The 13,319-nt window shown below is 35.8% G+C and overlaps 1 protein-coding gene across 1 annotated transcript in view; it reads right to left on the bottom strand.

Annotated features, from left to right (window-relative positions):
- Positions 1 to 13,319, bottom strand: part of Sms (spermine synthase) — a 55,468-nt gene that overhangs the window by 7,011 nt on the left and 35,138 nt on the right. Inside the window, exons 5-9 of the mRNA XM_027927388.2 lie at positions 10,450 to 10,625; positions 9,376 to 9,530; positions 8,450 to 8,539; positions 1,857 to 1,971; positions 732 to 811 (exon numbers count right to left, since the gene is read on the bottom strand). Of these exons, the coding sequence (XP_027783189.1) occupies positions 732 to 811; positions 1,857 to 1,971; positions 8,450 to 8,539; positions 9,376 to 9,530; positions 10,450 to 10,625 (616 nt within the window). The remainder of the gene's footprint in view (positions 1 to 731; positions 812 to 1,856; positions 1,972 to 8,449; positions 8,540 to 9,375; positions 9,531 to 10,449; positions 10,626 to 13,319) is intronic.

The raw sequence follows: 13,319 nt of genomic DNA, 5'->3' as shown, positions 1-13,319 counted from the left end.
TGTTTACATATACAGAGTCATGTGATTAGGACTGTGGATATATGGTAGAATATGAAATACTGTTTATGATAGTGTTTATGCTTTAAATAGTAAACCTCTTATGTCAGTATAAACAAAAGTCAGGGTAGTGGGGATTTTTTTCCTGTAAACCCAGAAGAAGCCAGAGACAAGAGTGCAATACTAGGTTCTCTGTATGTATATGTATATGTGTGTGTGTGTGTGTGTGTGTGTGTATATATAGATAGATAGATAGATAGATAGATAGATAGATATACCTTCAACGTTCATTGAGAATTAAAAATTCACTAGAGAATGAGAAAAACACCACAGTTTGCTTCCATCTGGTGGCAGCAGCTCATACTACAGGCAAAGCTATTATTAAGTGTATGTTGCTAAATGGGCTTTTCAACCAAAACTGTCCTACAGGATGAGGGGAGAGGGAAAAAAAGAACCACAATCTGTGTCTCCATCTGGTGGCAGCAGTTCATACTACAGCCAAAGACTAGGGTTGACAAATAAGGATAAATCTTGAGTGTTGCTATGAACTGATTAATTCTCAAGAGATGACAGGTCAGGAATTTAGAAACTTACTACTTGAAAAAATATCACCCAGTGACGTTGTTCTATCATTAAAAGACATAAATTTTGATAATACACATTCAACCTTCAAAATATAAAATTCTTATTCGGAGTCTTAGGAGGAAAAAAAAAAAAAAACTTGAGTAGCCTACCTGTGTAAAATATTTCCCATCCTGTTTCAATACTTTCATTGAGAGGTCAAGAATCAATCTGAGAAACTCCCATGTGGAATCTGAATGTTAAAAAAATTAAATTTTATAAGTACGGGTTTGCATCAAAAATATCTATCACCAAATATTCACTCTAGTACTCAATAATACAAAAACAGGAAGGAAGATCCATGAGCTTGAGACCCACTATTAGAGGGTTTGTTCATGAACAATAATGCAACAGTCATATAGTTAGTCTTACATGCACACACACATAAATTCCAAGGTCAAAATCAAATTTGTATCTACTTAGCATTGTTCTCAAACCACCAAAAAAGATTTGACATAGGACGTCAAGACTATTGATCAGTGGTAAAGTGCTTATGTAGCCTGCAAGAGCCCTGGGTTTCACTGCCAATAACCTCCACAATGCACCCAAGTAAAAAAAAAATTCCACACAAAGGTAATTGTTGAAATCTAAAACTGCTTCAAAGGGGGAAGTAGCAACATTGGGAGAAAAATGCAAGGATCATCAGATTGGGACCCCATTCTGCAAACTCAGCCAGTAAATCAAGTTTACAGAAAAAAAAACATTAATAGAAAACACAAACTAGCAGCAATTGGAGGCATGTGGTTTGAGGAGAATTGTCTCTTGTGTTGCTTAGAAAGATTATCAGTTTGTCCCATTATAGGTAAAAACACATTATTTAAATAAAATATCAAATAATTTAATGTCTCCGTATTGTGATTATGGGCCATTTCACTTAATGTTTGTTTCAAATGACTGAATTAATTCATTTAAAGGCAGAACAGGAATTAAAGCCAAATCCGAATCCAGCCATCTTTCCACCATGGCCCTCAGTTTAACTCCATTTAAGAAAATGAAATAGGGGCTGGGGCTGTAGCTCAGTGGTAGCGCGCTAGTCTAGCATGCATGAGGCACTGGGTTCGATTCTCATCACCACATATAAATAAATAAAAAATAAAAGTCCATCAACAACTAAAAAATATTTTTAAAAAAAAAATGAAAGAACTAGACAATCTCTAAAATCCTTTCACCTTCACAAAGTGCCAGGAGAAAACATTTCCATTAATAGTTATCTTGGTTAAAAACAAAACACAATCTACCTTCTTCTGGAGATGTGGAGATTGGAACAGCTGTCAAATCATTAATCACATAATCAAACTCTCTCCCTTCTTTGGCGTACCTCTTCAGTACTGGAATACAGTCTTCTATTAGAACCTTCCAGAGATAATAGGATTATACAAGTGAGCCAATACATGTGGATGTAATTAAACAACATTTATAGAGGAAGGGGGAAAATACAAGCCGGAGATTAGATCCACAGCACCTGCCACACAAAAATAGACCTTCATCCATGTTTGTAATGGCAAAAATAAGTGTTCATTATATGCCTCATACGCCTTCTCATTTCAACTAAACGACAATTCTACAAGGCCTGTTATCATCACCATTTTACCAATGGAGAAAGTGACTTAAGAGAGGTTACACCCAAAACCACCCAATAAACAGACAAAAAGTACACCAAGAACTATCTGAAAGCCAAGTTCATATTTTTAACTCTGATCCTGACTCCCTCTCCTAATACTATCTGAATTTTCTTCTAGTTTTTTTTAATTTATACTAAACACTGAATGACTTCATGGCTTATTAATTCTTGCATCTTAAACTATTAACCTATGGTTTCTGAAATATTGAGTACTACAGATAATTAAGCCATTTCATAAATATCAACTTCCACCACAGAAAAGTCATCAAGAGTGGAGAATAGTAGTTAAAGGCTGAAATTTTCAGACAGATCCTGTATAGTAAATATAGTAGACTCCCCCTTATATGCAGTTTCACTAGGCATGGTTTTAATTACCCTTGGCCAACCTCAGTCTGAATGTATTAAATGGAAAATTCCAGAAATAAACAATTTGTAAGTTTTAAATTGTGTGCTGTTCTCATGATGAAATTTCACATCACCCTGTGCAGGACATAAATCATCCATTCGTCCAGAGTATATATTACTACTAGTCATTTAATAGCCACTTAGTAGCCACCTCAGTTATCAGACTATTATAATATCGCAGAGCTTGTGTCAAAGTAACCCTTATTTTGCTTAATATGGCCCCAAAGCACAAAACCAATGGTGCTGGAATTTTGTTACAGTATGTTATTACTGCTGTTCTACTTTATTAATAATACCTATTATTAATCTTACTCTACATAGCTTATAAATTCAATCTCATCATAAGTATATACATATATATATATATATATATATATATATAGAGAGAGAGAGAGAGAGAGAGAGAGAGAGAGAGAGAGAGAGAGAGAGACATGGTATATATAGAAATCTGTACTACCTACAATTTCAAGCATCCACTAGGGATCTGGAATCATATTCCTCCAGAATAAGAGAGGACTAATAAATTTTGGGTTTGCCTCATCTTTGAAATACTGAAGCTATATGCTGAGGACACACCTGGGTCTAAGTAAAACCCTGAAAGAGACAGGAGTTATTCTCCTCATCTGTTGTTTTCCTAATTACAAAAAAAAAAAAAAAATCGCATGTACCAAGTCAGAAATCAAAAGTGTGCCACAATTCCCTATGATGACATCCTGTAGTTTTTAATCAGTCATAATTTTAAAAGAATTTTACTGTCCTATTGTTTTATGACTTGTCTCAATGCATCAGAATAGTTCAAGAAGGCAAAGGTGACGTACTAACAGCATCTTATAATCTACATATTAATCTCATTTGTCATAATTTTCACAGTCATATAGATTCTTATACTCACACACACCTAAACACAAATGTGTTCTGTTTTGTAAAACCTGAATCACATACATCATTCTCAACTTGGACATTTTTGTCTAACATTGTTTTTATATCTTTATTATAATAATTGTATTTCTATATAATGAATTTTAAGATTATGCCATTTCACTAAAAATGTTCTACTCTTGTGATCACCAAGCCTTGGCCTCTATGAACATAACAAACTTCCTTCTCCTGATGCCTTCATCTGTGAGCTGGGTGCTCAAACACTGGGTTAGTAAGGTAATCAGCCACATGTGTTTTAAGTTTTCAGTTTTGGAAACAACTCATGTTCCAACCAACAATGCCTGCAAACCACAATTTCCTTGCATCCTCCCTAGCATGGAGTACTGTCCTAAATTTTGCCAAGTTGCTTGCTAATGTTTCCAAAAAACTTCCTGGGTCATCAACAGGGGTAAGCATCTTGAAGTATTTTGAAAAGTCATTTGACTTTATCCTCTTCTAAAAAGTACCAGTTCATATTCTTTATACTTTTTAAATTTAGCTAACTTCATTTGTAAATTTTAAGTGGTAAGGACTCTTTTTTATTAGTCATGGGATCAAAACCCTATCATATTTGTTACCAGTACTTCTCTAGTCTTGTCTTTTGGCTTGGTAATGCCAAAAAAACAGCATCCACAGTTTCTGAATGTCTTTTCTTAAAATGTTTCCCAATTCTAAATTTTCATAAATCTATTGATCTGAAATTCCTCCTTCCATGGTTTCTAGGGTTAGCTAACTTTGTTCTCATGCAGATGGTTAGCCCACTATGGCTTATTAAATCAATTAAACCTCCTTTTCCCAAATGAACTGAAACGTATCTTATATCTTAGTTCATGTACTACAGATCATGTACTAACACTATGTGTAGGGATACACACCCAAATATGCAAGTTTCTGTTTCATTCCTCTAAACTATGTCTAATCCTATGACATATTTCCTATCTGAATACTGTGACTTAAATTAGCAATCAATAGGGGCTGGGGTTTGACTCAGTGGTAGAGCGCTCACCTAGTATGTGCGAGGCCCTGGGTTCGATCCTCAGCACCACATATAAATAAATAAATTAAATAAAGATATAAAAAAATTAGCAATCAATAGGATAAGTCTCCCTTCACTATGATTATTTTCCAAAATCTTCTTGACTATTCTTAGATATCTATTTATCTTTTAAAATGAACTTTAGGGGCTGGGGATGTGGCTCAAGCGGTAGCGCGCTACCCTGACATGGGTGCGGCCCGGGTTCGATCCTCAGCACCACATACAACAAAGATGTTGTGTCTGCCGAAAACTAAAAAATGTAAATAAAATATTTAAAAAAATGAACTTTAAAATCAGTAGGTCTAAGTCTAAATCTACTCCTTGGAATTGCTTATAACTACAAAAAACAAAAACAGGTATTTTTTTCTCTTATCCGTGAAGGAAATAAGCATGCCTCTCCTCCACATATTCAGACTTTATGTGATATCTTTCAATAAGATCTTAACATAATTCAGATCACTCTCAGAACACCATTCGTGTTCAGTTTTTCCTAGGTGTTTAACAGTTGGTTATTACTTTGAATAGGATTTCCTGCTCTCTCACTCCTCCCTTTTTTTTTTTCAAACTATTCAGCATTTCAGCAGGGAGAATATTTTTCATCTGTCCCTATCTATCACTTTACCAGATTCTCATGAATCCAACTGATTTTCTATGGTTCCTAGATTTTTTACAGTGTTCATTTTCCTACCTGACTATATTACCTGCCTCAAAAACAACCATGAAGACAAATAATAAGCATCCTCTTTTTGTTCCTAGTTTTCAGGTGAAATAGCTTTTACCACTTATATTACTATAATTTTACTATTGTTTCTTTTTTAATATTTATTTTTTTAGTTGTAGTTGGACACAATACCTTTATTCCATTCATTTATTTTTTTATGTGGTGCTGAGGATCGAACCCAGGGCCCCACGCATGCTTGGTGAGCATTTTACCGCTGAACCACAATCCTAGCCCCTACTATTAAGTTCCTGATAATTAGTTTCTATTACGTTTTGATGATTCCATCTAGTGCAATTTTATTTTACTTTAAGAATTTTTATAAAGAATGACTGCTAGGCTGCAGTTGTGGCTCGGTGGTAGAGCAATTGCCTAGCACATGTGAGGCACAGTTTGATCCTCAGCACCACATAAATGAATGAATGTATAAAAATAAATAAATAAATAAAGGTAATGTGTCCATCTACCAAAAAAAAAAAAAAAGAATGGGGACTGTGGTTGTGACTCAGTGGTAGAATGCTCACCTAGCACACAAGGCACTGGGTTCAATCCTCAGTACCACATAAAAATAAATAAATAAAATAAGGTATTATATCCATCTACAACTAAAAATATTTTTTTAATAAAATGACTGGGGGCTGGGGATATAGCTCAGTAGCTCAGTTGGTAGAGTACTTGCCTCACATGCCCGAGGCCTTGGGTTCAATCCCCAGAACCACTAAAAAACATTTAAAAAAAATGACTGCTAAGTATAATTTGTTAATATATCACTCTTTGTTCATATAATGAATTATGTTAACTGTATTTCTCAAAATTCACGTCTTTACATATCTGAATGAAATCCTACTTAGGCACAATGTAGAATTCTTAAATAAGTTTGTACATTTTACTTGGAAACTGTGTGTGTGTGTGTGTGTGTGTATACATGCAAATGTATGATCAGTCTTCAGTTTTCTTGGTATACTACCTGTACTTCAGTATTAAAGTTATTCCATAGTTATAAATCCAGGAGGGCTTTGGAATGTTTTCAATTTTCTAAACAAATGTGAAATAGCTGCAAAGCCTTGGCTTCTCATCAATGGCAGCACTTTAATGGACAAGGGACTTACATGCCCCTGAGGAAAAGTGGTCAGGTAGGTCTTTCTTCCCCCACAGAGGCGGCCATGCACTCAGCCCCCAAGCCTATCAACTCTTGAGAGTAATCCCAGCAGCTCAGGAGGCTGAGACAGCCTCCACAATGGTGAGGCATTTAGCAACTCAGCGACCCTGTCTCTAAATAAAATACAAAATAGGGCTAGGGATGTGGCTCAGAGAGAGAGAGAGAGAGAGAGAGAACTCAAGTCAGTCACAGAAGAATTTTCCAGGCTCCCCCTGGTAATGCTGATGTTCCAGAAAAGAGGAGGATGAGGATGCACTCCAAAACCAACTCTCTCCAATGATGCCTTAACTAAAAGCAAGATGTGATTTGATACTATGAGTTCTTTTAACAGGTGAATTTAACAATATTCATTCACTTATTCTTTTTTAATTTATATTTTTATTAGTACATTATACTTTCACATAATTGTGCTCATTTTGACATATTCACAATTGCATAACTTATTTTGCTTCATTTCAATCCTCATTAAGACCTCCTTCTCTTCCCACCTCCCTCCCCCGATCTACTTCTATATTAATCTTCCTTCTATTTAACATTATAGTTATACATAAAAGTGGAATTGATTGTGATATATTCATATAGTATAATTTGATCAATGCATATTTACTGAGCACCAACAAACAAACAAAACCCCAGTCGACAACTCAACTGTTTGGGTTTTTGCTTATGGTCTTAATCCAGGTAAGAAAGCCACATAAGAAGGAAGGGAGATAGGAGTCTATGCCACACTCCTATAACCTTAAAGAAATTCCCTTTAAATTCTCTAAGCTTCATTGTCATCCTGGAGTTGAAATAGTACCACCAGTTACAAGTATAAAGGTTAAATACCATGGGCAGAGGGTCTGGTTCATTGTTTGCAAACAGTGGTAACTTTAAACTCATGAAACAATTTGATTAAATATATTAAATAGTTGCAAACACACTCTGAACAACCTAATGTACCCTCCCCCAACTGTAAGGATTGAACCCACTGCTTCACATTTATTAGGCAAGTGCTCTACTGCTCAGCAAAATCCCACTCCTTTTTAAAAATATTATTTTGAGACAGGGTCTTGCTTGGTTGTCCAGACTGCAATCCTCCTGCCTCAGCCTCTGAAGTAACTGGGATTACCACCACACACACCCCACCTTTAAGCTTTCATATAGTGAAGCTGAATTTATGTCTTTCTCCCCTATTTCCTATAAAACAATCACAACTGAATTTTAAGGTGCACAAAATTCCTCTCAAAAGACTAACATGCATGTACCATGAAATCAAATTTAGATGCACATACATTAGGGAAGGAGGTATTAAATAATTTACATATTAAAGCACTCATCAAAATTTCTGAAGAAACACATTAAAAATTCTGTTAAAATATGTATTTTCTTAGATGCCTTGCTTCAACAAACCTGTAGGTATGTGTACCAAACATATGCATCTCCAAAATACAATACAAAATATATACTACACATCACAAGCACAGTGGAATTTAGAACAGAAATTAATTGCTTATTAACAAGACATTGCTCCTATCTCATGCATTTTAATCATGTATACCTACCAATTAAATATACCTGAATTCCTACTGAAAGATCAAAACTCAAAGAAATGATTCAGGATAAAACAGAAGGTGATGATTGCCAATTCATAAAAAGGTACATGACATCTTTTCTATAAGAATTAATGTAGGTTGGGGGTATTGCTCAGTGGTAAAGTGTGTGCCTGAATGTGATCCCCAGCACCAAAAATAAAAAAGTAATGTGATTCAATTCAAACTTATTCAAACCTGGAATTGGTGGTTTACTTCTCCTTATCTGTACATATCCACCCTAAATGTAAGTGTACACTGAACTCACATAGAGAGACACTCACATAGAGAGACAATCTATTTATCTTCTTAACCAATTATCTAAAAGCTGTTTTAAGATACAATTCCAATCAATAATTCATACCAGTTGTCCTAAAATACATTACCAGGAAAACATAATTACCTGATAGCAGTCTCCTTTAAGATTGTCTAAGACGTCACCACATGTTTTTCTCATATATTTCTTACATCCATCAATCACCATTTGGTCAATGTCCGAAACAGGTTAAGGAGAATTTAAATGTATCAAAGAATTCTGAAATAGTAACACTATTTTTAAAGAAGATCAAGACAAAAATGAAGGGTTTTTTTGTTGTTGTTATTACTGTTTACTTATTTTGTTTTGTCTTGTTTGGTACTGGGGATTGAACCCAGGGGCACTTTACCACTGAGCCACATCCCCAGCCCTTTTCATTTTGAGACAGAGTCTAGCTGAGTTGCTTAAGGCCTCACTAAGTTGCTGAGGTTGGCCTTGAATTTGAAATCCTTCTGACTTAGCCTCCTGAGACACTGGGATTATAGGTGGGCACCATCGAGTCTGACAAACATAAAGGTCTTATAGGACTTTGAGTATCATAGGCTAAAGAAAGTTGATGACATAATGGTTTTATTTTCACACTAGGAATACTAAAAAAGAAATGAATTTTTTTTTCTTTTATCTTTAATTTTTGTTCATAATACTAGGAATTAAGCCCAGGGCCTCATGTATGCCAGGCAAGCACTCTACCACTGAGCAACATCCCCAGCCCCCTGAATTTTCTTTTTTCTTTTTTTTTTATTAAATGGCTTAGGGAAGCCATTTTGGTAACTGCTAAACACCAGACAGGGTACCAAAGCCACTTCCTCTTTAATCCTCAACTATGCTATCTCTACTTCTTTGTTGGTAGCCATATAAAAAGCTACTAGTACTAAACTGAAGCATTTGTTGAAGGCAGTCTATGTAACACGTCTGCCTTTAGTCTGTGGTAATATTAACTTGAGTCTTAAAACACAAAAAGGGAAGAAAAAAAGAAGCCCAGTGAACTTGTTCTTTTATATGACAAAGGATATCTCTACCATAGTGACCATCTTTGGTTTCAGTTTGACTATTTCACATAATATACCCCCATCTCCGCCTCCTAGAATCAGCACATCTTTGCCAGTGTAATCTTCTTTGCCACTGCCCATGATAGCCCGGGTATACGCCAGATCACTCTCTGCCAGATCTAGAGAGAAGAAACAAAGAGCCAAATGGTGACTACACAAATACACAAACCACCTGATCTCACTATCCTAGAAAGTGCTGGAATCTAGCCTGTAATATAAAATTTTCAATCTTTGAAAACTATCAGTAGCATTTATTTACTTACTTAATTACTTGCTTACTTATTTATTTATTTAGATAGAGGAGTTTTTAATCAACCCTTTGTCTCTGACACTACTGTCTTTTAAGATATACATTCACAACATACTAATTAACCTGTAGATTGCCTGGATTTTCATGTAAACTTTGTGTTGACATTATTTTTTCTTGTGATGAGTACATGGATTATATTTCAAAAGAAAGTGCAATTGCTTATTTAAAAATACTTTGTTAGAGAAAAATGCAAACATTAAGTAGGTCTCATCTAACATCATACAGAAATGAACAGTTAGTAGTCAGTGTAAAGAAAATCCAGCCTTGGGAATGTGCTTATATGCTAAATAATTAAAGCAATGACATCTTTAGGGATGAAATGATATGATGTCTGGGAGCTATTTCAAAATAATATGACAGGAACAAAATGCACACACTGGGGCTTAGGTGAAACAAGACTGGCCAAGAGTTCATAACTGTTGATGTTCAAATGGTGAGTATACTACTTAAGGTTTGAATATTTCCCTAACAAAGTATTTAAAATAAGCAATTGCACTTTCTTTTGCAATATAATCCAACTATTCATCACAAGAAAAAAAGTCAAGACAAAATTTACATGAAAATCCAGGAAATCTACAGGTTAATAGATTGTAAATGTTTGTCTTAAAAGATAGCAGTGTTAGAGACAAACTTGGACAAATCCATATCTGTGGTACTTGTAAGGAAAACACAACCATTCAACATACCATGAACTTATCACTTAATCAAGGCTGGGATAGAATACTTACTAACATCCCCGCTGAGGATAAGAATATTTCCAAACTGCTTCGAGTGTAGAATTTTAATGTTCTGATAAGGTGAATCTTCATCATATACTACTTCATCTATGTCGTACTCAACCAGGCGTCCATCAGCAGTAGGCCAATATCTGTCAATGGCCCCTCCTCGAACTATGGGAGGTAATCTGGGAAAAAAGGAAACAGAAATGAGCCTTTCTTCAATGCAGCCTTAAAAGGGGATAAGGGATGAAGAGTGCACAACAGAAAGCCACATGCCACAGGTGGATTCTTTAAAAGAACAAAAACAAATCCAGAGATTGGGCATTTACTTTTATACATCCTCAAACACAAAGAAACTGAGAACACATTGCACATACAACATAAGATCAATGTATCAACAACTATTACACATGAGTTTAAAGTTTTTCACAAACTTTCTGACATGCTTTACATTTTTCCTAATAAATAGCTGAAGGAGAAAATGGTCACTGCAAGTATCACACTTCATCCCCATATACTTTTTTTTTTAATATTATTTCAGTTGGCAATGGACCTTTATTTTATTTATTTATTTTTATGCAGTGCTGAGAATCTAACCCAGTGCCTCACATGCTAGGCAAGCACGCTACCGCTGAGCCACCACCCCAGCCCCTCCCCATATACTTTTGCTTAAGACCTTTTACATAGCCATATGGCCATTACCAGTGTCAACCATTATCTAGTACAGAGTTCACCTTCAAGATTCCTTAAATGTCCCAATTATGTCCTTTATTGCAGTTCTGCTTTTGAATAAAGGTTTACACACTGCATTTTTCTATTATTCTTTTATTTTCTTAACCCTTATTTTACTTAGAATATTCTTTTTCTATTCTGGTATGTTTTATGATTTCTCTACAAAGTTCAGATCAGGTATTCTAAAGAAAAATCCCTTCCGTGAGTTTGCCTGGTCTTTTCATGATCAGTCAGGTTGACATATTACACAGGCACCTCATAAGGAACACAAGAGGTGTTCCTGTCCTACCACTGGTGATGCAAAGTGGGTGGGCATTTGGTTACAGTAATGCTTGCTGGATCTCTCATTTGCAAAGGTCCCTTTCACCCACAGAAATTACTAAGCAGGCTGTGGTGGGGCCTCTGAAGCTGGGTGACTGTCCTGATCTACCAATATATCTTTACCAGTGGCTGTGTTATCTAGAAGATTCTTGCCTGAACTAATTATTATTGGAGTAGCTACAAAATGATGAGTTTCTTGGTCCATGCTTTTATAAATACTCAGTGGTTTAGATAGGATGAATATACTAGAAAATACCAGTAGAGGGCACTAAATGACAAGAGAAAAGGGACCTGGAAAGGGGGCTTGGCAAATCTAACTCAAACACAAAGAAACTGAGAACACATTGCACATACAACACAAGAGCATGCAAGTTGTGTTCTCAAACATAGTAGTGTTCAATAGTAAAATGGCATGAAGTATAGCCACAGACACCCACAACACTAGAACATAACTACCTCTGCCTTACTGCTGAGTCTCTTCCCACTCCCCAATCATTGGCTTCCAAGAGTAACAGTTTGAGCCTGTTACAAGTTAACAAGGTTTTCTCTGAGAAAATACTAACATCATAAAGAGCACTAAGGCTGACAAAGAAAATTTCCATAAGCTCTCATTTAATCCTAAAAACTCCAGATTTAACCACTTCACCTTTCCAGTGAACAAATTCAGCTTTCAAAATGTTAGGCAGACCAGAGAGGTATTTCTTTAAAAGAACAAAAACAAATCCAGATTTGGGGCATTTACCTTTATACATCCACAACCACATATCAACAACTTTTACACATACGAGTTTAGTTTTTCACAAACTTTCTGACATGCTTTACATTTTTCCTAATAAAAAGCTGAGGGAGAAAATGGTCACTGCAGGTATCACACTTCATCCCCATATACTTTTTTAAAAAAAAAAAAAAGTAAAAAGTGAAACCCCAATCAGGACAGGCCCCCAAGACCAAGCAAAGAGGAGTTGGAGGAAGCTTCTCCCACCAGATAGATGATAGGGTATATTGTGAGGTGGCACTAAATGAAGATAAAAAAGTCACAGCTTTCAGGGGAAGAATCCTGCCCCCTGGTTGACAGCCAGCCAGCTCTAGGCAATATTGAACTAGGCACAAATCCACTGAAAATAAACAGTGCCTAGCCTTATTTATGTCAATAGTGCCTTGGGTTAAGATGAAGAGCTCTCTTCTCCATTGCAACACAATGGTTTTTAAAGCCAGGCAAAAAAGCAACAAGGATCTCAAACCGGATGTGGAAGCCATTACCCTGAGAGTACTCAACCCAGCATAGAACACATCATCCTGTAATGTGCTACCAGAAGATGCTGTGGAGCTCTAGAAAACTCATTTCAACCTTCACTGTTGAAAATAAAAAAAATCGACTGCAGAACATCAGGTGGAATATGTCCTGGGCCTCAGGTATGCTGTGTAAATTGCAAGATTTTTAAAAATGAAATGGCTGGGAATGAAGCTCAGTTACAGAAGATTTGCTCAGCATGTGGAAAGCCCTGGGTTCAATCCCCAGCACTGGGGAGAAACAAGAAACATGTAAGCTTGTTTTCTTGCTCCTTTTCATTTGAAAATATAGAAATAAATGTTCAGATAAATCCTATGGGGCTCCTTAGTAAAAAAAAAAAAAAAAATCAGATTTAATTCATTAGCCAAAGGGGAATAGTAACAATTTCAAATAATGTTACGAAGATGTCTGTTCATGATTTCATCTGTAACAATCTCATTCCCCAGACAAAAAAGTAAAACAATCCTTGACCTTTTGGGCCATTAACAAAGGGTCTACAACAAGATATTCCCAAGTTATTGCTCTTTTGACCCTT

Source organism: Marmota flaviventris, chromosome X, assembly GCF_047511675.1.
Source record: "Marmota flaviventris isolate mMarFla1 chromosome X, mMarFla1.hap1, whole genome shotgun sequence".
Lineage (NCBI taxonomy): Eukaryota > Metazoa > Chordata > Mammalia > Rodentia > Sciuridae > Marmota > Marmota flaviventris.
Note: the sequence above shows the minus strand (reverse complement) of the source record. Positions and strands in the feature narration are given on the sequence as shown.